At 40.8% G+C, this 25,312-nt stretch overlaps 1 protein-coding gene across 1 annotated transcript in view; it reads left to right on the top strand.

Moving 5' to 3' along the window:
* Window positions 1–25,312, top strand: part of Slc25a21 (solute carrier family 25 member 21) — a 482,653-nt gene that overhangs the window by 335,232 nt on the left and 122,109 nt on the right. The window contains exon 3 of the mRNA XM_059279867.1: window positions 11,896–11,979. Within this exon, the coding sequence (XP_059135850.1) occupies window positions 11,896–11,979 (84 nt within the window). The remainder of the gene's footprint in view (window positions 1–11,895; window positions 11,980–25,312) is intronic.

Genomic DNA, 25,312 nt, shown 5'->3' with positions numbered 1-25,312 from the left:
GCAAAGGTATCACTAGCAAGGATAGCTTGCTTCTCAGTCATGTTTTCATGTTGCGTATTCATCTCCTACTGGAGTGCTGATTTCCTTTGAGGCCAATGATTTAGTTAAGCCAAGTTTCACACTTGGCTGCCCTATTCATCATGACACTTGGTGAATTGTCCTTTGCTTGAGCTGTGTGTAAGCTTCACTATTAAGGAATACTGTTTGCTCATTAATGTTCGGCAATAAGGTGTGACTTGTAGAGAGAGATGAGACTCCTGCTGTCTCCTGCCTGGACTTTAGTGCAGTGGGGGTGATGACAACTTTGACGGACATAAGAACTCATGCCAACAGGAATCTGAAAGAGTGCTTTAACCCTCATATAGTCACTGCAGGTTTCTGCTTCGGGTCCCATTTCTAATGGACATCTTATGTTTATTACTCAGTATTTCAGCACTTAGGTTGCCCAAGGTACCCAATCATCTAGGTTTTAATTTGTAACACGGAGTTGTTTTTAAAGGTAATTATGCTGCAAGATGCGAAGTTATGTCAAAGTTGCTAACTACAGAAAGATCTGCGTTTTATAAAAATCAAATGAGTTAAACTGCTTTACAGCGCTTCGTAGCTTGCCAAAGTGCCTACCTGTACCACTGCCAAACTATGAGTGGCCTTTCATCAAGCATCTATTTACCTAGTGAAACATAGTTTCCTATACATGTTCTTTGGACAGGTTAGGCCTGCTCCTGAGTAAAATTAGTTCATGCAGCTCCTGAGTTTCTAGAGTTCTAAAAGTCACATTTTAAAGTGACTTTTAACATGTTATTTGAAACTGATAAAACTTCACCCTTTTTGCTGGGGCTGTTGTGAGCATAGGTTCTTGACATAGTGGGATATTCACTATTAAAATAATTTAACTGAGCAAAAGAAATGCTAAGCGAGATAAAGAAAGGGGGGTAAGAAAGGAGAAGGGAGAGGCCTACCCGGGTAATCAGATTGTGAATACCCTAACTGTTATCACAGAGCCTTTATCCAGTAACTATTGGAAGCAGATTTACAGAGATCCACAGTCAAACACAAGGCTGAGCTCTGGGAGTCCAATGGAAGAGAGGGAAGAGGAGGGATTATATGAGGGTGGGGGGAGGTGTCAAGATCATGATGGGGAAATCTACAGAGACAACTGAACCAAGCTCCTAGGAACTCACAAACTTTAGAACGACAGCTGTGGAACCTGCAAGGGACCAGAGTAGGCCCTCTACATACAGGAGACAGTTGTGTACCTTGGTCTATTTGAGGGGCCTCTGGCAGTGGGATCAGGCTCCATCCCTGGAGCATTGCTGGCTTTTTGGATCCTGTTACCTATGGTGGGACACCTTGCTCAGCCTTGATGCAGGGGAGGGCCTTGGTCCTTCCTCCACTGAATGTAACAGGCTTTGCTGACTTCCCATGGGAGGCTTTACCCTGTTGGAGAGGAGGGGCTAGGGGGTGGGTCGGTGGAGGAGGCTGAGGGGGAGCGGGAGGAGGAATGAGAGGGGGAATCTGTGGTTGGTATGTAAAATAAATTTTAAAAAAGATTAAATAAAAAATAGATGCTCTTAAAAAAAAGGAGAAGGGAGAAGGGAGATGGGCAGAGGGAAGTAACATTATTCTCTTCTTACCAGTGACTATGCTTGGGGTGACAGGAACAATTGTATTGGTCACTCACTGGCTTGGGGATGAATTCATATTTCAAATGAGAGAACCCAGAGGACCCTCTTCCTCTAGTCTGATACTTTCTAGGCCAAGTTAGAACTTCTATTTTGTGTTTCAAGTGCTTATAATCATACACTATAAGAAAACTGAAATTAAAGGACACCCTGGGGTAAGAAAACATAATTTAAAATTCCCTCAAAGCTGAGAAAGATATCTGTATTGGTGACCATTTCTTCACCATTAAGGGTCCTGTCTACATATAATATGCCTTTGAATACTGGGCGCATTCAAAAATGATCACAGTGTATCCAAAACTTAATGACCTAAACAGTCAACCTGGAGAAAAATAAAATAAAAACTTTGTCCTCCAGGATAAGCACATTTTCTTCCTGAGTCACCAACTTTAACATCTCCACTCCATGAGTTTCTTCCTAGCATCTGTGCTCCCAAATGCAAAGAAAGCGCTTGCTCTTTAATCCTTCTTTCCTGATGAACTTCCTTATCAGCGCCAAATAAACCCTACCATGGGCACATTTGAGCCATTAAAATAAAATGCAGTAATCTCTCAGGTCTCCAGGCTCTGAATTCTCTGACATTTTCCCTTGCTGAGCCTCTGGTGAATAATTAGTTTCCACAAAATGGCTCAGTTCCCAGAGCCAGTGAGGGGTTCCGGCAGATTTGACCACATTTTAATTCTGTTCTGGAAAACGTTTGTGGCAGCTGGAACCCAAAAGCTTCAGTCTCATCCTGAACAACAAGCCGAACGCGACACCTAAGGACGGCAGTTCTCCCGTCATCAAGTAGAAGGCGGTAGTGGTGATGCCAGAGCATGCTGTGTGGAGGGAGGTGGGAAGGCCGAAATGGAAAAGGATATGATAGCTTTGGTCGGGGTGGGTACTAGCTAATTATGTTTGGAATATGGGGAAACTATGAAATGTGTTGAGGATGATCATTTCAATATTCAATGACTGAAGTTAATGCAGCCTCCTTCATTCTCATTGTTACCTTGCTAATAAATTTTATTTCTGCTCTTCATCCATCCTTCCCTCATTCTCTAAGTATGAGCTGGTTACATGCTAAGTAACAGTTGCAATGGCTAGCCTAGATCAATGTACATTGAAGAAAGCCGAGGGGAGCACATCTCTGTGAAGTCATTTATTGGCATGAAACATGAGGTTTGATTGAATGTGTGCATATGTGTGTATGTGTATGTACATTCAGAGTGGCCGTGCTACAACCTGATGTTAAGCATAGTTTTGTTTCGATGTTGTGTGTGTTTTGTTGTTGTTGTTGTTTTGATGTGACATATGTCTTACAAACCAAAATAATTGAAAGTCATGTTAGTCAAGCCTTTAATTGAGACCAGTTTATGCCTAGAGCACTTTAATTATACAGCCATGTTAATTAGTCTGTTTTATTACTTGTGGTTTAGCATTATTAGATTAAGCTGTAATCTCTATTGATCCTTTGCCTCTGACTTGTTAACTAGCATGTCGTCGTTAAAATGAGTTTTAGAGTTAGATTGTCAGTGCCTTTAGTTATTACCCACCAAGCTACGTAAACAATGGGAAGAACTTGTACTAGCTGGTACAATGAACTTGATCACAACTCATGTTGTGATATTGGATTTTCCGTAGGACCCAAATACTAGAAATGCCTCGTAACAATGCAAGATGGTCAAAAAGAGATACGCTTCACCACACTGAGAGATACCGAGCAGATATTTATCGTAACAAAACGTGTGGCTGGCAAGTGACGAACCATTTATAGAACACTTAAGTTACCATGAAGTATAAATTATAGAATGTACAGCCACAGAACAGCAGCCTGTAACTGTCTGGCTCCTGGGAAGAGCTGCAGTTAGACAAATCTGGGATCACAGAGAATTACTTAAAGTATAATGAAGCTATTGGGGCTGATCCGATAGTCCAGAGAGATAAGGTTTTGAAGCTCTGTTAGAAAACATGTTCAGAATTACATGACAGGGAGGCGTCTCCTTGCTTTTGTGGCCATGCCAAGATGTTACTGCCTTATCTGTAGTAATTATCTGGGCCAACGAGCGCTCCAGGTTACATATTTCTTCAAATCATAAGCTGTTTTGTAATAATAGAGAAATGTATTGGTCTTATTCACAATTCCATAAATTCTAAGCCAAAGTATAGCTCAGTGCACCTGCATCCAGTAAAGACGTGTGGATTTTAGACAGGTAGGTTTTGCCGGATGTAAAAGAAGAAAATGACTAAGCAATCATAAGGAAAATTTTCTTTCCTTGAAGGTTTAGAATAACTTAATGCATAACCAAATGTATACAATCACAGCTCTTGAGCCCCACTTGTCAATCACTGCTCAGCCAGGGTCACATGCCACAATTCTGGTGGACCTGCCAGCATTACTGCCGAGTGTTAACTGATGCCAGGCTGGGGCCAAGAGCCCAGAGCACAGGCAATGCTGAGATCCCAGGTGAGCCAAGCTCCTGGACTCTCTAGTGGGCACATACTCTACGCTGTTTGGGAGTTAACTGCTAGCGTCTCTTCTCTGTCCCCTAATGTTTCTTCTGTTCCTGAGGCCAGAATTTGTATATCATTCATCTTTGTTTCCCCAAAACTCTTATTCCTAACCCCTCTACAGATGGGAAATCTCTGTTAGTTTTAAGGCCATAAGCCATGTCTCTCCTATATGGTTTGAAGACTCTTGAACTCTATCAGTTCCCAAGGCAAAGTTATATGTAATATTGTTGTATTTAGCCTGAAGTGAAATAAAATATTCTTAACTAGCTTTTCAAAAAAAAAAAAACCTATTCACAATGACCCTCACTAGTGACTTACAACTAAAAAGTAAGGCATGGACATAGATGAGTGTTTGGAGGAAATCTTTCCTCAGGTCTTAGGAAAGAAGACTCAAAGAATGGTTCTGGGCATGCACACATGTCATGCATGGTACCTGTGAGCACATACACACATGGGCACACAAAATGAATAAATAAATGTAATTAGAAATTAGGGGAGTCATCTTTTCTTTTTTAATCTCCATGAGCACCCCACTGCCTGCATGACCTTTCTGCAAGGATGGTCAAGGTGGGTCTCCAGAGTATTTCTGTGCATGGTAAGAGAAGATTTCTTATGTCAGCAGGTGATTTTACAAACAGAGAAAAGAAGTCCATGTGGTGGGAAACTGTCTAACTCTGTGCTTTGTAGGGCCCTTCCCCAAAGCTAGTGAGGTAGGTATATATAAATCGGTTTCAAAACCTCTGACGTGTCTTTGCCTGTCTGATCTGACTTTGGCTGTGTTCGTCCGATGAGCAAGAAAGTAAACACACTCTGTAGGAGCAACATCTTATTTCAGTAAGATTGACTAATTACAGTGACTTAAAATCTTTACTTAATCTTCCTGCAGTTACCCTTTTAATGTGTTCTGTAATTACAAACCCTTTGGTCTGTTAATCTCTGATTCATTAGTGGGCTTCTTAAGTGTTTATTAAGAAGCACATGTAATAGTCTGGTAATTACTAATAATCTTTGTTCATAGCACATTTACAAAGATCTCTGCAGGGAGTTCCATTAGGTTCATCACCGCTTATCAGGCCACAGCTTCTATTAGCAATGTCATACTCCTGGAAATATAGAGGATTTATACAGTAACACGGAATGTCCCTTCTCTCTTGTGACTAAGAAACTCAAGAATTAAGTCTAATGGTTGTTCTTCCTCCAAATGTCCATAGATCTCATGTCTGCTATTCTGTTGTAGCACTGAGGAGAATGGCAGGCTGGGACTGTTACACATCACTGGAATTGTAACTGGGGATGCCTAGTCTGTGCCTCCAGTGTGCCTCGCCTCCTTTGACACAAGGGTGCAATTACCGCATGGGCTAATGCGTTGTGGTGGCATACAATGTCACTGAAGGAGAACTCGGTGCCACTTAGAGCTTTGGTGCCCAGGATCCCTGCATCCCCACCCTGAACGAAACCAAACTTTGCCACATCCTTCTTGGTAGCTCAAATCCCTTTAAGAGAGGACGGGCTTTGACAGACAGACAACAATCCAAGTAGAAGTGATGATAAAGAGGAGCATTTGATGTGGATGGTTTCTGAGGGCTGAGTCAGTCGGATGGGAAAGACGATGGAAGAGAACACAAGAACTACTGTACTAGGAGAGGATCCCCGGGAGGCGACAGCAGAAATAAACTCCACTTAGCACACAAAGTCAACTGGGTTTGGCAACAGTGCAGTGAGATGACTCACGACAGCCTTCGCCCCCAAATTCCCTTCAGCTCCCTCCCCCAACGCTTACCTCACTGAAAAGGAGTCTAGTCTGTTCACTAGTGAGATGGCTCAGGGGGTCATCCCCAAGCCTGGAGATGCAAGTTTATTCCCCAGGAAGCACACAGAAGAGAAGAGACCAGATTCCTGCAAGCTGTCCTGAGACCTCTGCATGAACATAGGCACACGCACGTGCAAACACACACAGAGAGAGGGAGAGAGAGAGAGATACACAGGCACACACACACAGGGACACACACAGGGGTGGCGGGAGAGAGGCATATATTGACAGAGACACACATGCACAGTGACATACACAGACACACACACACACACACCATAATTTTAAGAAGTTAAGAGGAAAAACAAAACAAAAATAAAATAAATAAAAGCTTAAAACAGAGTGCACACTGTGCAAATGTACATGTATGTTCGGAAATAATTCTATCCCCTATGCCAGTCCAACCCTTTGTAGTCAAATGCTGTATATTCACACAAAGATATAATATATAATATACACATCCTACAACCTTTAATCCTTTGGAAATAAGACACTGCACACATCTGATATTTTTTTGCACTAATTTTGACATTTTTAAATAACTTCATCTTAGTCTTTTAAGGCAGCAAAGCCACTCACTCCACTTCTCACAGACATCTTTTTTATGGCCGTGTCTCAGAAGTATTCCAGAAAGCTGAAGCACCGCATCTCACCGTCACCACGCAGACAAGCTTACAACGGGTCTCACTGAGCACACATTTAAATTAGTGGGAACTGCTGCAGCCTTGGTTCTTGAAAAATGGTTGAGTCTGTGAAAACAAACAAATACACTGCCGTGCATTAGGTACGTTTGTGTGTGGACACTGAGAGGCCCTCCCTGACCCTGGTCGCTATCGCAGTAACTTGCTTGGTATTCCGGGTGGAGCGAATGGCAGGACCAGTCACTCCCGTTGCTAAGTACATGCAGTCTTGCACTGGCAGGTCCCGTGGCTGATTGTCCCCTTTGAAGAGCTGCAGGGGTTTGAGGGTCACGCCTCTTCCCCTTGTGTTTGATTCCAACTGTATGTCAGGCACCGAGCAGCTCTCAAAGTGTTACTGTACTGTCCAGTTACTGTATTGCCAGTCTCTCTGGCAGCAACCGTTCTTTCTGTGAAAGCTGCTCAGATGGAGATTCCAGATGTGACCAAACTACTTTTATAAAGACAAGAGAGAGGTAGGTCCAAGTTTTTCATCTCAACACAATCAAGAGAGGGACGGCTTTGTCTTTGCAACTCTACAGAGTTGTATTACATGCCTGGAAAATTGTCTCCCTAAGCATAGAGAGAATTTGTGAGCACAGAATGCAGCTTGGAAAATGGTGAGGCAAAGCGGAAGGGAAGAAGAAAATTGCTGTTTTACATGATTGACCCAAATGCACTGTAATTATATCAACTTAAAACAGCTCCCTTAGAAGAACTGATAACTCTCCCTGTGCAAAGTACGGGAACGCCATCTATGAGAGGCACAGTGGACTCTGCTTTCTGTCTTCAGTGTGTCTGGCCCTCTGCTGTCTTCACATAGCAGAAAATGCTGAGCCTTGCTGTTCTCTGTGCCTTTCTCTCCTCTATACTGTTCACACAGCACATGAGCCTTTATGTCTCCTGCCCCCATGAGTGGAGCACCATTCATCAGACAATCAGCTTCTGCGTGATTCGCTCCTGGTCAGCCCACTGACCACTCTAAGTGCCTGTTCTAGAATGGGATTGATAACTAGTGAAGTTCAATCACAGATTTCTTTTTCAGCCCTTTCCTTCTTGTCTCTTTTTACAAAGTACATTTTTTTTTTTGTCAGCAACAGCCACCCCACAAAAAGTTCATCTCCCGCACCAGGATGGTAGTATTAATAAAACTCACTGGCTGGTACCTGACATTCCAAAATGCCATTTCTAGACGGTATGACTTGTATTGACATCATCTCTTTACATGTCTCCTTCACCTAAGCCACACATTTCTAAAATGCAGAACCATGTCTAAAATGCAGAACATACATGCCAAGCAGTGGGACACATGTGGTATAACAGTGCTCAATAACTCACATTAATTGAATGTAAAATTGATTGCAGCTCTTCCTTTTTTATTCTGGAAAAAGAAAAGGAATTTCACCTAGGGAGTAAAGTGCCTGTACTTCAAAAGCCAGGTTAGTTATGTGCATCTGTTCAAGCCCATATAATACCTGAATTTGTCAATAGTTTAGACAAAGGTGGGTTTCTTAACCTCAGCAGTTAAAGAGAGGTAAACGTTGACTAGAATTTGGATGTGCTTGCATTGGTCCATCTGCTTACACAGATGTAAGATAGAAGATAAATTCCCTCCCTCTGTTGGGCTTTGGTTCTTCTCACCTGGTTACCCTCCCCTAAGCTTGATTAGGTCTGTATCCATCCTGAGCAAACAGCATGTGTTAGCAGAGTGTCATGGCATCTTCCTGAAGGAAACCCAGGCAGGCTGCTGATGTGGAGGAATGCTTCCCTCATTTCCCTGCTAGGAAGCACAGCTTTCCCTCAAGGGCCTTTGTTCCCTCCTCCACCTGGACTGTTTCCCACTAGTTGGCTCTGTTTGCCTTTTGAGCCCCATGAGGACCAGCTGAAACCAACCCCCTTTCCCTTTGTGAATCTCCTCCTGAGCCTTCATAGAGAACAGTAATCTCACCGCAGCCCCTAACACCCGAACGACATGATGCCCATGCTACTTAACATTTCAGGTGTTTGGGGTTAGCAAAGACTCTTAAATTTTCAATTTTGTTTCCTCATGCTTCTTAAAAGTGGACATAATGTGCTGAATCATTGTGAAACCCGTAACACCCAATATCATATGGCATACATTAAGAAAACACTTGGCAGTTTAGAAGAAAAGCATCTACAAAAGAATCTGACTGATATAAAGGTATTTAATGAAAGATTATTACAGATATCATGAGAAACACTTATGTACATGTAATGCTTTTACAATAAATAAAAATGTTTTAAGTTGTTTTATTAAACAATTACAATAGTAGAGTTTTTGATGTCTCCGCTAAACATGAGAAAATGTTTCATAACAGTGATGAACACAGGCCACAAATGTGCAAATGCAGAAATGGGAATGGTTATTTGGACTAAACCAAAATCATACTTTGGAAATTGCTCTGTATGCTACGTGGTTATTTGTTGTACAAACCCATATGTAATTCTCCCATTCCATTACTTTCTATGTAATGCTAAATTATTTTTAAAATACAGAATTATCTCATCTACATGTTGTAGTCCAGAAATACCCAAACCATCAAGTCTTGTTCTTATTCTAGAGAGACCTCTTACTGAGTCCTTCAAGCCAGTGGTATATACACACAGATGTACCTCTGCATCTAAAACAGTCCAAGCAAGCCAGTTGTCCCAATTCATACTCTTCTGATAAGTTCATTATATTTAGTTTTTGTGTGTGTATGCATGTGTGTACGTGCATATGTGCATGCATATGATTGTATGTTCCTGTGTATGCATGCACATATAACAACTTTGGATGTCACTCCTCAAGCACAATCCATCTTGATTTTTGGAGGCAGGGTTTCTCACTAGGCTTGGGCTCGCCCAGTGGGAGAGAATGGTTGGCCAGTGAGCCACAGGAATCTCTCTGTGTCTACCTCTCCGGTGCCGTAAGTCCAAGTGTGCACTGCCATGCCTGGCTTTTTCATGTGGGTCCTGGGGGATTGAAGGTGGGGTCTTAGGATTTCACAGCCAGAGGTTCACAGACTGAGCTATCTGCACAGCTCTGCCCAGTTTACATCTAAGAGTGGAGCTCTTGTTCAGAAACCAAGCTTCTAGATTGCCCCAGTGCAGCTTCAACTGTGACTAAACACCCCGCACAATTAAGACAAATATGACATTTTACAGTTTAACAATAGTCAGCACAGTGTTGTGGAATACTGCTTGCTGTATTAAAGATGAGCAGGAGGACATGTTGAAATATCCACAAAAAATGAATTAAAGAGGAAAAAGACTACCCCAAATTCACACACCTTTAATTACATGCCTACTGCTGTGCATTCTGGCATCATGTCCTCATATGGAGATTCATTCTGCCTTCACAATTGTACTCTGCTCCATGCTCTCTCTATATACTACCCAGCCAGCCAATGAACATTAGTTTAGGGATTTGTTTGTGCCAGGACCTTTTCTGGAAGGTTCAACTGACACTTCCCTAGACAGATGCTGTCCTGACCCCCAAAATTATCAACTTTCAATTTAACAAAATCCAATGTAATTTCAGCTTTACTTCAGCTACCCAATGGGTTCGAGCAGAGTGGTACATTCACTCTTGTCTGTGGTGGGTCTGGTTTTTGAGCATAATTCCCCAGGGGTTACAACTATAAAGAACATTATCTCTAGAAGAAGAAGTATGAATACCATAATGCTAATGGTATGAAAAATATTTTGAACTAGATAATATCAGAAGTAATTCTGAAAGCACCTACAAGAAAAAAGAAAGAAGAAAATAGGTGAAATTATGGCAGGAAGCAGAGGAGGAAGAGTGACCTTAAATCAGAAATTAGGATAAAGAGCTAAAAATGAAGGGTAAACAGACTAGATAAACCAGAGAATGGATTAAAAATGGCATGTGATTAAAAATGAATATTTATTATCACATCTTTAGAAATAAACCCCAGGGTAAACACAAAGAAGAGTTAAACTGTCATATTGGAGGCTTCTACCTTTGGTGGGCTACAGTGGAAGATAAATGATTATACCAAGGAAACTGAACATAAAAGATGATGGCTTTCAGAAATGGAGCACATATTCTCTGAGCAACAGCCATTGCAGAGCACTGCACTTCTGCAAAGACCTTGTCCCATGCTGAAGTCATGATGGTAGATTGTAGCAGAATTAGTTCCAAATTCACCCACGGAATCTCACTTGTCCCACACTAATTCCTCTGTACTTCTAAACCTTTTTTATTAAATATCTATTGAGGATCATTTGCTGTGGATGTCTTTCTATATGCTGTGAATATATGTTGCTCTGCTTGGTTGATAAATAAAACACTGATTGGCCAGTAGCCAGGCAGGAAGTATAGGCGGGATAAGCAGACAAGGAGAATTCTGAGAAGAAGAAGGCTGAGTCAGGGGAGACACCAGCCCATCGTCCAGGGAGCAGCATGTAATGGCACACAAGTAAAGCCACAGAATGTGTGGCAACATATAGATTAACAGAAATTGGCTGAGTTTAAGTGCAAGAGCTAGTCAGTAGTTAGTCTAAGCTAATGACCAAGCAGTTTTAATTAATATAAGCCTCTGTGTGTTTACTTGGGTCTGAGCAGCTGTAGAACCAGGCAGGACACAGGAAAACTCCAGCTACAAACATTAATTAAAGCTTTAACTGTGTATTTCTTTTCAGATTTCTGAAGTATGTATTAAAACAATGTATGGCATCTGTACATGCTTTTCACACACACACACACACACACACACACACACACACACACAATCTAAATGCCTTAGGATGTATCTGCCTGGCTGATAAGCAGAAACATGAGCTCTCATAAAGTACAAAGGGCCAGAAACAAGGGAATAAAAGAAATAAGGTAAAGGTTATATATGAACAACAAATCAATGAAATCCATAGAAATGGTGAGAATATTTTAAATTACTCTGGAAAAGCTACATTTCTAAGACTTTTAAAAACAAGAAAGCTGCCTGGCAGTGGTGATGCATGCCTTTAATCCCAGCACTCGGGAGGCAGAGGCAGGTGGATCTAGATGAGTTTGAGGCCAGCCTTATCTAAGGAGTGAGTTCCAGGACAGCCAGGACTGCTTCACAAAGAAACCCTGTCTCAGGGGAAAAAAACAATCAAGAACAACAACAACAACAAAAAAACCAACAGCAACAACAAAAACATAAAAACCATTTGGCCTAATTTTTAATGTACACTTTTTCTATTGTTGCTTGATTTTTTTTTCTAGGTTCCAGGTTCAGAGAAGTATAACGGACCCACAAAGTTACAAAAGCTTAGGTGACAGCTTCCGGATGATCTTCCGAACAGAGGGGTATGTAACGTCTTCCTGTGTGCACTGCATATTGATATGGTCATTTCAATGTATTTCTACTTGACAAATTTTCTTATTTTTCAATAGTTTGCTTTCCTGCCCTAGTGTTACTAGGGAAAACTTTAAGTATGCCTTCCTATTTTGTTATATTTTCCTAATTTGAATGAAAACTGAATATGTATATAGTGGAAACTACTCCAGAGATTATTAATAACCAGTCTTGACTTAGGGCAATTTATAACTTATGGTATTAAGGCTATGAAGTTTTCTTAACTGTATTATCTAAACATAATAGTTATTTTTACTTTGGGACTTAAATGTAATACTCAAATTTATTCCTTGTTTACAGGGAGATTTAAAAATCTATAATCAGGACCCTCTCAGCCTTCCTCTGTAGCCCATCTCTGTACTCATAAAGTTTCTCTGGTCCCTGTGGTCACTTATAAAATAATCATTTAGAGGCTTAATATAATTTATAAACTGTATGGCCTATGGCTCAAGCTTCTTGCTAGCTAGCTCTTATAACTTAACCCATTTCTATTAATTTTTAAGTTGCCAAGTGTTTTGTGGCTTACCAGTACTTTCACATCTTGCTTCTCCTGGTGACAGGCTGACATCTCCCCCTAATCTCCTTTCTTCTTCCTGGCTCTATATTGGATTTCCTGCCTCTCTATAACCTGATTTGCCATAGGTCAGAGCAGCTTCTTTATTAACCAATCATAGCAACACATATTCACAGCATACGGAAAGACATCCCACAGCACATCTCCATTCCTTAGAATCAGCTGCCCATGCCCAGGGATCCATCTGTGACTGTCCTGGACTGGGACTCAGGTACACGACTTTCACTGTCCTTGCTGTACTCCATTACCATCTCTCGAGGCATGTTCTTAGTCATATAGCAGCCGGCTTGCAGGAGGCCCTTCTCCCACTGTCTTTATTCCTATGGGACTCCGCCTCTTGGTATTCCTAGGGGACTCCTCCTCTTGGTGCAGATCCCAGTCTCCCCAGCTCTTTCCAGTGACTCTCTCGGCCTCTCTTCCTAGCCCATCACCAATCCCTTCTATCACTATCAGACCTACAGAAGCATTCTCTGCTAGGGATCCCAAAGCCACCACACTTGCCTAGGATCCAGAGAGGGCAAGAGCAACCAAAGAACAGAACACCTACCCAACAAAGATGAGCCCAGATTTTGACACCAAGAAACATTTCAAATGTCATAACTCCAGATGCTTAGGTCCCAGCACAAAAACCAACATGAAAAGCCAAGACAACAAGCTTCCTCCAGAAGCCAGTAACCCTACTGCAGTAGATCCTCAGAAATGCAATTTAGCTGAAGCATGAGACAAGGACTTCAAAACAGAAATTATGGATATGTTCAAGGACTTTGTGAAAGATACAAATAAATCTATTAATAAAGTCTATGGAAATATAAACAGTTAAGTAAAATAATGAAAACAAAGGCAGAATTAAATAAATCACTAAAGAAAGCCCAAATTGAAATAAAACTGCAAATGAAAAATTTAGGATGTCGAGCACAAACCTCAGAGGTAAGACTCACCAACCAGATTACCCGATGTGGAAGAGAGAATCTCGGGTGTTGGGGATAAGATAAAAAAACAGATTCCCCCAGTCAAAGAAAGTGTTGGAACTAAAAAACACAAAGAAGAGAAAAACATGCAGTATATGTGTTTCTAGGTCTGGGTCACCTCACTCATAATACTGTTTTCTAGTTCCATCCATTTACCTGAAAGTTTCATTATTTTGTTCTTCTCTCATAGTTGAATAGTATTTCATTCTGTGTATGTGCCACATTTGCATTTAGGGTTTTCCGTTTCATACCTATTGTGAATAGAACAGCAACAAATGTAGCCAAGCAAGTATCTGTATAGTGGGTTGTTAAGTCCTCCTTTGGGACTATGCCAAGAAGTACTATAGCTGCGTCATGTGGTGAGTCTATTTTTAGCTTTGGGGGAGTTCTCCACACTGATTTCCAGAGTGTCTGCACCAGCAGTAAATCAGGGTGCCCCCTCTCACCACGTCCTCAGCGGTGTTTGATGTCAGTTGTTTTCTTGGTGTTAGCCATTGTGTGTTAAATTGAAAGGAATTTTGTTGTGTGTATGCACACCCATGCACAAGCAAACCAGAGCATATGTGTAGATGTTACATGACAACTTGTGGAAGTTGGTTCTCTCTCTACCGTGCAGCTTCCAGGGATCAAGCTTGGCTTGTCAGAAATGCCAACAAGTGTCTTTTCACCAGCCCAAATTTTAATAGTATTACTATATATTCTCAGAATTCTCCATGCAACTCTGTGTGGTAGGTTCCCTTCCAGTCGGACAGAGAAAGGAAATAAGTCTTTGAGAGCTTAGCAATAAGTGTTAGGGCGAGTACTCAAATCCAGACCTACTTAAGCCTAAAGCCCAGGCAGCTAACTGTTGAGTTCACTGCCTCATTTGTCAGGTGATGCTATGAATGCCATCCTGCTTGGTCATTATTGCAGTACAAACTCTATCATGGATATCTTGCCATGCCAGCATAGTAATTTATTTATGTGTGTGCTACAGTTTAGAAAATGAATCTCCTTAGTGATCTTTGTGAGTTTTTTTTCTCCCAGATTTTCACTATTATAAACAACATACACACTTATATGCTTACAACATACTCACTTATATGCTTACATATTTTATATATCTATGACCCGTAAGACTAAATGTTATATATATTTTATTTTGTAGATATTAAGACATTAGTTTCTATGCATGTTTTGACTTTGTGCCCTTAATATTTAAGAATTTTCATTTCTCCTCACCCTCCCAAGATGGGACATTTTGAATTATTACTTGGGGAATCTTTCATTAATGTGCACCTCCTGTTTACCATCCAATAAGTAAGAAATGAAGCTGTATTATATGTTACTGGCACTGAACACAGTTATGTCATTAGGGGTCGTTTCTTCCATAAATTAGCTGTTTACCCATTTCTCTTAGGTTAGTCCATTTTTTATTATTATAGATTTGTAGGAGGTCAGTACAGATTATATTGTAGACACAAATTCTTTGTTATATGTATTAAAGGCGTTTTTCCTAATTTGACTTTTGTCTTAAAACAGTAATGTGTTATAGTCTCTTTGGAGTTTAGGGTGCTCCATATCATGATTTTGTGGTAACATCTATTTTTCCTTTGAGCTATGTAACACTGTCACACTAAAAGACTACAAAACAAGCAAAAAAAAATCAACAAAAATAAACTTTTTTCTGATATTTCACATTGGCTTCTTAATTCACCCATAAGTTCTTTTTATAGTATGTGTATAAACATTAAATTTCATTTTTAGATGGTTAGCCAGTTGTCCAAACATCAACTGAACAACCCATCCTCCATTCACTAACTGGAGATACTACACTCCAATTAACACACTCCTGTGTGCTCACCAGCCCAGCTTCCTACACTGGGTTTTCATATCCTGCTGTTTCATTACATTGCCCATCTCTGTGCAGGCATCATGCTGTTCTAATTATTTTATCTGTGTCAGTATCATATTTTTAAACTATTTGATCAGCAAAGTATTTGGGGACTATGTCAAAACATGCCCTGCGGTATAAAGTTCAAATTCCTGTCCTAGTGTGCAGAGCCCTTGCTGCATACCCTCCTTCTTTTTCAGGCTCATTTTTCATACCCAGATGTGCCGCAGGAAAAGGCAGCAGTGTGGGGGCTTCCGATCTCTTACTCTTAGAACGCTTGCAAGTTGTCTTTCTGGAGTACCCAACCACCTAATCCACCTAAGAAACCCTCTTCATTCAGAAGTGACTTCACATTCCGCCACCCCTGAGCACTTTTTCTCCAGCTTATGCTCGATTCTTTCCCTTCCCTTCCCTCCCACATATATGCTGCATAAAATGTGTCCTGTGTTGTTGTCTTACGTGTTCCGCCCTCAAAAACGTGTTTCCTTGAAGGCCATTTCTCATTTAGCTTTGCATGTCTGGTGCAATGTTTGGTCTGAGGAGAGACAGGAGAAGTATACTAAACATGTGATTCAAAGTCCTCCTAGCTACACAGTACAGCTGCAAATCCAGCAAAGATGCTGTGGTCCACACTCTGCGAGGATGTGATAGCAAAGCATCCGACATTGCCAACATACTTATACTTATGATGAGGGTTGTAAATCATGCTTGTTCTGCTCAGTAGATATATAAAATTAAAGACATCGTAGTATATTATCTAGTCAACAAGACGTCCCTTTCCAGTAAAGCAGTCCTGTTAGCATCAGCAAGCTCTCTAAACTGTAATGGATATCTCTGAATTAGAGGCGGGTGATCCTTCGCCAGGCTCTTTATTTCATTTATGTTTTAGGGAAAACCGATGTCTCTGCTTTGATATCAAATAATCCAGCAAACACACAGTGTGTGTGGTCCTTGTATAACAAAATTGTCCTTTTCCTATACCGTACATATAATTGTGTCTACAGCAAATTGACATTTTCCCCCCTCTACAGTGCCTGTAGATCTGGACATGCTGTTACTCAAAGATCAGAGAGCTCTGCTCCTAGAAATGGAAATCTTTGTTTAAAAAAGGCTGCATGTACGTTTTGACACCCAACAAGACCATTTAAAAGCCGTAAGCTAAACAAAGACCACTAACAACAACAACAATTAATAAAAGAATGAGAAAAACTTTTAATGCATGCTATTAATTGTTTTTCTTAGCAAAAGCCATTTTTCGAGTACACTGTGTTCTTGGGGATGGTTTCAGGTGCAGATAGGCCTGTCTGAGATCTGAAGGGAGAGACCAATTTATTGGCTGATGGCATCTCAAGCTTAAAGACACTAAAATCTGTTAGTGTATCTAGTCTCTGCGCACACACCCATTTCCCCACCGTAAGAGTATGAAGCACTCCTTACCAACACTCTCAGTGATGCAATTCCCACCCCTGTGTCCAGAATTCATCGCACTGTCAAGAAGACAATTGCTCAACCACCATGGCTTCTGCTTCCTTCTGCTCATTCCATTGCTAAAGATGTGGCCTTTTCAAGAGCAATTTAATTTAAAAAAAATTTTTAAAGCCTTACAGATTCTAAACAGAAATGTCTGTGGTTTGCAATTCTCATAATTTGCTTTCACTAAAGAGAATATAGAAAGAGGGACCCAGACAATGAATGTAAGAAAGAGATTTGTCCCTGTCACTGTGAGAGCACCTCCACTGTCACCGTAATTCTTCCTCTCTGTGGCCTGACAGAAGTAAACGAACCAAATAGGTCCATGTACTGTGAGATAAAATAATCATGAAAGGCGAAAAAGGCACAGCCAATTTGATTAGGGGCCGCTACAGCCAGTAGGTTTCATGTGCAAGCTCACCTGACAAACCGTGCCTGGCATCCCTGTCTACACATGTTCGTGCATCAGGCCTCCCTGACATCCCTATCTACACATGTTCGTGCATCAGGCTTCTCTGGCATCTGTGTTTACATGTGTTTGTGCATCAGGCCTCCTTAACATCCATGTCTACATGTGTTCATGCATCAGGCCTCCCTTCCCTTGGCCTCGAGGTATTTTATGAAGGCTTTCCCGGTCTGCTTTGTGCTTGCCATTCTCTTAAGAAAGACCGCTCCCAGGAGAAGAACAAGGCACCATGATCAAAAAGGTGGTTCTCCCAGAAGGAGCTGCCATCATCACACCTCAGCTGCGCTGACCCCCTGCAGAAGGAGGAAGCAGGAGAGGAGAAAGGAGGATTGAGTTTTTCCAAAGGAGTGCAAGGGGGAAATGATGTTAGTAAGCCCAGGATAGTCTGCCTACCTCTGCTCCTGTTCCTCCTCCATTGCTCTAGCGTCCACTCTCCCTGAAATAAAGAGAAAAAAGGAAGTTCACAGAACAGAAGTCGTGCTGATAGGACAGGGAAAAGAAGCCACATAACAGTTTGTGTTTTCATTAGCGCTACACACAGTGTCCTTGGCTTTCTCAGCACAACACCTCATCTGACTTTTGTGAGAGGTAACTGAAGATCGGAGAAGTTAAACAATGTATTCAAGGTCATGTGTAAGTATTAGTGTCATAACCATGTCCTTTCTATTTTACTCTGTTGCTTTTCCCTAAAAGACCACATTTTACTATATGTTGATTATAAAGAAGACAATGTGGAAATAGTAACCATAAAAAGCTACAATTTTCAAATAGCTATTATATAATTTTTGATAGTTTTACTTTCAAATCACACAGCAATTTAAATCAGCCTATGTCCCTTCCTCCAGTGACTATAAAAGCCCCCAACAACTAGTGTATATCCAGTCAACCAAATCTTGGTGATTCTGAGGCCGCACCTCAAGCCCCTGGCAACTCCAGACTTAATCCAATCATGCCACATTCCTTGCAGGCAAGTGCATAAGTTCGTGGTTTTTTAAGTCAGTCTGCTCCCATCCTGTATGATCCTTAGCTCTCTTATGACAATAATTTTTGGACTTTGGTATGCTTAAGGCCAGTAACTAGGAAACAACTAGGTCAGATTAAACTCAGTTTCAAATGAGAAACATGTTGATTGCTGGTGCCTTCTGAAACGTGGCATTCTTCAGAAAGTATCGCTGTAGGAAATATGTGGTTGCTTTGGGGAGCGCATTTGAACTGTGTTTTGCTTTGCGATTTGTTTTCTGTAACCACGGATGCTGTACCACGTATCATCTTACAATCAGACCACTTGGTGATTATAATATTTTCTAGTTAAATGACATTTAAGGCCTCATTTTATGAGCTCCGGCATAATTGGCTAATTTGGTAAACTCCAGATGTGTGAGATAATGTGCCACTCATTTAAGTGCCTTTCAGACGGCAGAAATGGCACAGCCCCAGGAGGTATAATCACCCCTCCTTGTTTTCATTAAGAAGGGGAGGGAGCTGCTTGGGACACAAAGGAAGTAGGATTCTATCAGTCTAAACCAACAATTTGCTAAGATCTGGATGTTTTATTTTTAATCAGTGGACTCACTCAAAGACCTTCTTCAGTGAGTCTCCTTAAAAAAAAAAAAAGTGGTTTGCTGAACCTGACGTGGCTAGCTGCTTTGAAAGCACCCTTGGAAAACAGATAGCTCTAACACTGCAGAAAATGCCTTGAAACTGCTCCTCATGTGAAAGTGAGGGGAAACATTGGGGCTGAACAGAGGAGGGCAAAGCTAACCTTTCCCAGAGCTGTGAATTGTAGTTATTTTGTTAATCAACATATTTACCACGTAATAGATTGGAGCCCAGTTCTTGTTGGTGCTGTTTTTGTTTTTTGTTTTTTTTTTTCTCCTCTTAACAGAAATCAACTTGTCTACTCAGCATTGCCACGCTGGGGTGGAGTAGGTGGCTTCCCGATCCTGTAGCTGGTCACTCATATGTGACTGTAGATGCAGTGACATTTACACATGTCTGTGTCTTCACTCAAATGGGTTCTGCATGGCAGTCCTCGGAGATAATCTACAGTATATATCAGTGTTATGGATAGCATTGTGTTTGCAAGTCTGGCTTGCCCAATTGTAATTGCTTTTTTTTTTCTGAAATTTTTTAATAGGTGCAATTCTAATTTGGAGACCATACTATGGTAACTTTATCCAGCAAGTCTTAGGAATGATAGCCAAGGTGCAGAATATGGTATCCAGTAGACAGAAGCCATTGTCTACTTCTGAGTCTTCTATTTCTGAAAGGAAGACAAGAGATGCCCAACTGTGAGTGGTATGGATGCATTATCAGTCTTAGAGGATCTGTGATCCTTTGATAAATTATATGCTTATTTCTTAGTATGATGTACTAAAACATAAACAATTTGTCAAAGGAACACAGATCATCTAAAAATGATAAAGCTGCATCTACGTCATCTACAACTGAGCATTGTTATCTGTTCCCTTTGATGTCCTCAGGGGATTGACTCCAGGATAACTAGAAGATGCCAGAAGTTTTCGTACACGGTAATTTACCACACATCATTGCTGAGCTCATGCAGTTCTGGAACAGTCTGATGTCACTGGCTGTGCCTGTCACACGTCTCCTAGTGATTTGGAATTCCTACAGTGTTGCTATGTTTACAGCTGAGGTCTGGCCTCTCATGTTTGTGAAATGTGTCCACAAATGTGTGTTACTGCACCTGATATGGGACCTCATAGGTAGACAGATGGGAAGAATAATTCTAGTTTTCTAGTCCCTCAAGTATTTGCACATCTTATGCCTGTCCTTTTGGATACTTTGAGTCATATTTTGATGACTTATAATACTGAACACACTGTAAATGTGGTATACATGGTCATTATACTTTATCATTTAAGAGAAAAAGACAAAAGGAAAGCCCATACTGGATCAATACAAACACAGTGTGTCTTAGTTAGGGTAACTATTGCTGTGATGAAACACCATGACCAAAAGCAAGTTGGGGAGGAAAGAGTTTATTTGGCTTACACTACCACATCATAGTCCATCAGTGAAGGAAGTCAGGACAGGAACTCAAACAGGGCAGGAACCTGGAGATAAGCTGCTGTAGAAGCCATGGATGGATGCTGCTTACTGACTTATTCCCCATGGCTTGCTCAGCCTGCTTCCTATGGGACCCAGGACCACCAAGCCATGGATGGCACCATCTACAATGGGCTGGGTCCTCCCTTATCAATCACTAATTAAGAAAATGCTCTACAGCTGGAACTTATGGAGGCATTTTCTCAATTGAGGTTCCATTTTTTCAGATAACTCTAGCTTGTGTTAAGTTGACATAAAACTATCAAGCACACAGTGTTTTTTAGATTTTTGATCTGTAGTTTATCAAATCCCTAGATGCAGAATTTATCCATATAGATGGCTAACTGTAATCTCTTTTTCCAAAAATTTTGTATGGCTAACAACTTAAAGCTTTGATTGCTTAGCAATTCAGTGTTGTGAATAAAAGGTTAAAGGACAAGAAGAAACAATATCAAAGAAGAGAAGTCAATGACTTATTTCAATTTAAGAAAAAAGAGCCACTGAATTCTGGTCTATTATCTGTCATCTCTAGCTTGCCAATTACTTAACACTACTGCTCAGGTCATCACTGTTGGTATCAGCTGCTCTGCATGGGAAAGTGGAGTGGGCCCTTCCCAATCTCAACAGCCAGAGAGCAGATGTGGAATTTTCAGTGTCTAGTGAACACAGTCCCATCTTTCCATGTCCCAGGAATCTGCTTCCCTTTTCCTTAAATCACAGGTCTAGTGTCAGCTCCTAGACCTTCCTGCTGTCATCAGCACAGATCATAAACTGACGGTTAACCCCAATACCTTCAGCCTCACACTGACGATGCTTTCTGACTTAACTGACTGGTCCTTGGCAAGGGTTTAACTGTTGCCAAGATAAGTGAAAACGTCTGCAATGATGTAAGCCCATCAGCAAGGACTGATTAAGACACCGAGCACAGCCTGTCTTGGTGCTCAGTGCTGACAGCAAGGGAGGGAAGGGCCAACTATCAGGGGGAAGCTGTCATCTTTCCAGAAGGTTGGAGTCTTGATTTAAAGCCTGAGAAAAAATGTCCCACTGGAAATGTTTTCAGGCCTTTTTCTGAACGTATTCAAAGTTTTTAATAGACTAGAAATATAGTAGGTTTAGGCAAAAAAAAAATGCCTTCACTAAAACCAAAATCCACCTTCAGATGAGAATAAGGAAGAATAGTTGCTAAAAGCATTGTTCTCCCTGAGCCCAGCTCTTTTACCATGGAAAATACCTTAGTGGGATTTGACATCCTAGGAATAACAGGCTAACTATTTTCTCGGCAACACTGAAGGTCACACAGTTCAAGAAGACTTTGATGACGCTACCTGTGCCTTTTCCACGTGTCTTCTAGGTGATTTGTAACTGGAGGAAGGGGAAAACTTGGATCCTATTCCTCCAGTAGTGATATATTTACAACTGTGTTCTTGCCTTTACTGTTTATAAAATGGGCCCACATGCATTACTGTTCTAATACTCATGAGAGCTCACAGGCAGACAGTGAGGAAGGATAATCGTATTTCTCTGGTAAGAAAACTGATAGGAAATAGCAGAGAACTTGTCCATCAGATGGCATTCATGGCGACTGGTATATATCCAGAGTCTCCTTCCTACTGTATGATTCTGTCTATTCTATTAGGAACTTGAGAATGCTATTAGTAATAAGAGAAGCAAAACTTCAGGTAGCCACTCATCCATATACAGATTTAATACATTTATGTATCTCTTCAATTGGCTGAATAGCATATGGAGGAGGTAGGGAACAGATATGACCGATTACAAGAAGGTTCATTCCAGTAATAAGGAAACTTCAGTGGAAAGGAGTTTAAGAAGAACTGCAAAACAGATTGGACATTGAGATCAGCCCCGTAAGAATCATTTACGCCTTTTTAGTTAAGGGAAGGGAAAGAATAAATAAAAGTAGAAGACCTGTATTCTGAAAGACTATACTGTCATCCCTGAGCTAAAGGTGCATGATCACTTAGAATACTCATTTCACAACGAAGTAACCAACTGTAGGTTAAGGTTAAGTCTTCCCACATGAGCAACACAGATATATGACTTCTGTGTTTTTAACCTAACTCAGTTCTAATATTGCATAATAACCATAAAAACATTATGAAATATGAGCTAGGCCATTTAATTAAAGTTATTTGGATGAATAGAGCCAGAAGAGAGTCAAAACCATCACATAACTGCAGTCAATGTCACTTAAACATGGAGCAGACGTCAGTCTGTTAGTCGCAATGTGCAATGGCTTTGCTCATCTGCCATCAACCCTGTGCTTGTAATTCTTCTTGTCTGATCACAGAGAACTCACAGAAAACAAAGCCCTGGGTACCAAGAATGCTAACATAATTGAGTCTTGGCAATAGCATAAATAGATGAATAAATAAATTTGTTTAGTAAATATTGTTGTGTAGATATACACAAAATGCAAAACTAATAAAAATTATTAATATAATATGTTTATGGGTCCTCTGCATCTAGTTTGAGTCTTACACTACATATGCATCTAAGGTTCTTTCTAGCTTTTCTGAACCAACTGTAATGGGAACAGGAACAGAGGGAGAGATTAAGGGAGATGGATGTTAGAGGTGTTTTGGAAATGCTTAAGGCGAGGTTGTAAGTTTGTTGTTAAACTTCTAAAATTTATCTAAAGGCTTCCCTATGTTATAAAAGAATCAAAAACAATAATTAGAGTAAAAGTCATGCACTAGATTCACTAGGTAAGAACAATAAATTTCCAGAAACTAGTGACCTTTTAAAAATCCAGATCTTAAAGAACGTTAAAATATAATTCATTAGGCAGTAGGACGTACTGATACCTACAGCTCTGGCTTCGTGTATAAAATAAGGTGTGTGTTAGGTTACAGATGTTTCTTAATGACACCCCTTGACCCCCATGACCTGGCTCTGTCTACAATATATTCCAATATGTTCTTCTGGAAGCCAGCACAAGCTTCCTACCTTCCACCACAGCTTGAGATACTGTGATTGCAAAGTGTATCGCTATCTCCTTAGAAAGTAAGGGCACTGGCAGTTAAGCTAGCTACCGTGATTCAGCAATGGACATGGACGTTGAGTAAGGAGAATGTTGAGATAACTTTCTAGTTGAGGACACCAACGACTAATAATGGCTAAATAATGCCACGTATTCAGACATTTTAATGGTATTTTAGAATTGCTTTTATTTGTTATTTGACAGTTTTATACATGTAGGCAGTGTGCAGTATTTTGTGAAGGTAACCACAGTTTCTGTAAGTTCATGAGTACCATAACCATGCTGTGGCCAGAAGACAACATTCCATAGCACCCTTCCCCAGCATCTGGATCTTACCACTTTACGGTCCCCTCTTCTACAGTTTTCTATTACCTTTAGATGGGTGTTGATATAGATGCCTCACTTGGAACTAAGCTGATTTTCAGCACTTTGACCAGTTAGGAGTAGCTGCATTAACTGCTGCCCACTGCAAAATAAGAAGTTTCTCTGGCCAAGATTAAGAACAGCACTAATCTATGTGTGTAGACATAAATACTTAGAAGGCAGTTTGACAGTATGTCCACTTTCCATGACAGCTGTAGAAGGTTCTCCTCTTAGGGGCTATAACCTCCTGAGCCATTTAATGCTTTCTCATTGATCCATATGATTGGCAGCCACTAAGATGATCCCAGTGATCATCATACATTGTATTCACAGCTCTGTATAACCCTTTCCTTTGAGTATGGGTTGGAATTATTCATTCTCTTCTAATAAAAAGTAGATGGAAGAAGTAATTGAGATGCCACTTCCAGGGTGAGTGATAAATGCTATGGCTTCCACTCTGAGGGATCCTCCTTAGGTTTCTTGTTGTCTTGGCCTCTTGATTTTTCCTTGATTTGAGTTTAACTACCCTGTGAAGAAGCCCCTGTGGCTAGAAACCAAGGGTGACTCCAGCTACTCACCAATGAGGAAAGGAGGCCCTCTTTCTTGCAAGATAATGTGGGTGACCTTGGAAATGAGTCTTCCAGTAGCTCTTAGATTTTAGGTTTACAGCGTGAGTGTGAGTGTCATCTTATGAGAAACTGAGTAAGAGACACTAAATGACACTCTTCCTTGGTTCCTGACCTACAAAAATTATGATGATAGCGTTTGCAGTTAAATGTTGGGGGAAATTTGTTGCATAGAATGTCTACTGATATAATATATAAAAACAAATCAAAAGTCTTGACATGCTACGTTTATGGACCGTCTATATATTGAGTCTTTTATATTTTATCTCACCAAGCACCACACATGTATCATCAGGTTGTAGGTTTTCCAACAAGAATGTCAAGCCATATGTTTTGGCTATAAATATGGGTCATGTCCATGGGGTTTCCTTTATAAAAAATATTATTAGTTATTTGATAATTTCATACAATATATTTTGATCATATTCACCTCCTCCCTAACTCCTCCCAAACCAGCCCTCTCTGTTCTCATCTTCCTACCCATCCAACTTCAATTTTACTTTTTTTTCTTTAACCCATCAAGAGTAATTGGAGCTGTCCAGCTACTCTTGGGCATGGAGCCTGCCCTAGAGTGCTCTCTCTCTCTCTCTCTCTCTCTCTCTCTCTCTCTCTCTCTGTGTGTGTGTGTGTGTGTGTGTGTGTGTGTGTGTGTAGCTATACAATGTCAATAACTAGTGATACTCTGTGTACTTCCACCATCCATGGTGAAAGTTGTAGCTTGAGCTCCTGCATTCTGTCACAATCGACGTAAACTGCCCCTATTATCTGGAAAACATTGTTTCTTTGAAGTTATCCACTACTTCTGGCTCTTACAATCTTTCTGCCTCCTCTTCCAAGAAGATCCCTGAGTCTCAGGGTAGAGAGGTGGGATCTG

Source organism: Peromyscus eremicus, chromosome 14, assembly GCF_949786415.1.
Source record: "Peromyscus eremicus chromosome 14, PerEre_H2_v1, whole genome shotgun sequence".
Taxonomy (NCBI): Eukaryota; Metazoa; Chordata; class Mammalia; order Rodentia; family Cricetidae; genus Peromyscus; species Peromyscus eremicus.
Note: the sequence above shows the minus strand (reverse complement) of the source record. Positions and strands in the feature narration are given on the sequence as shown.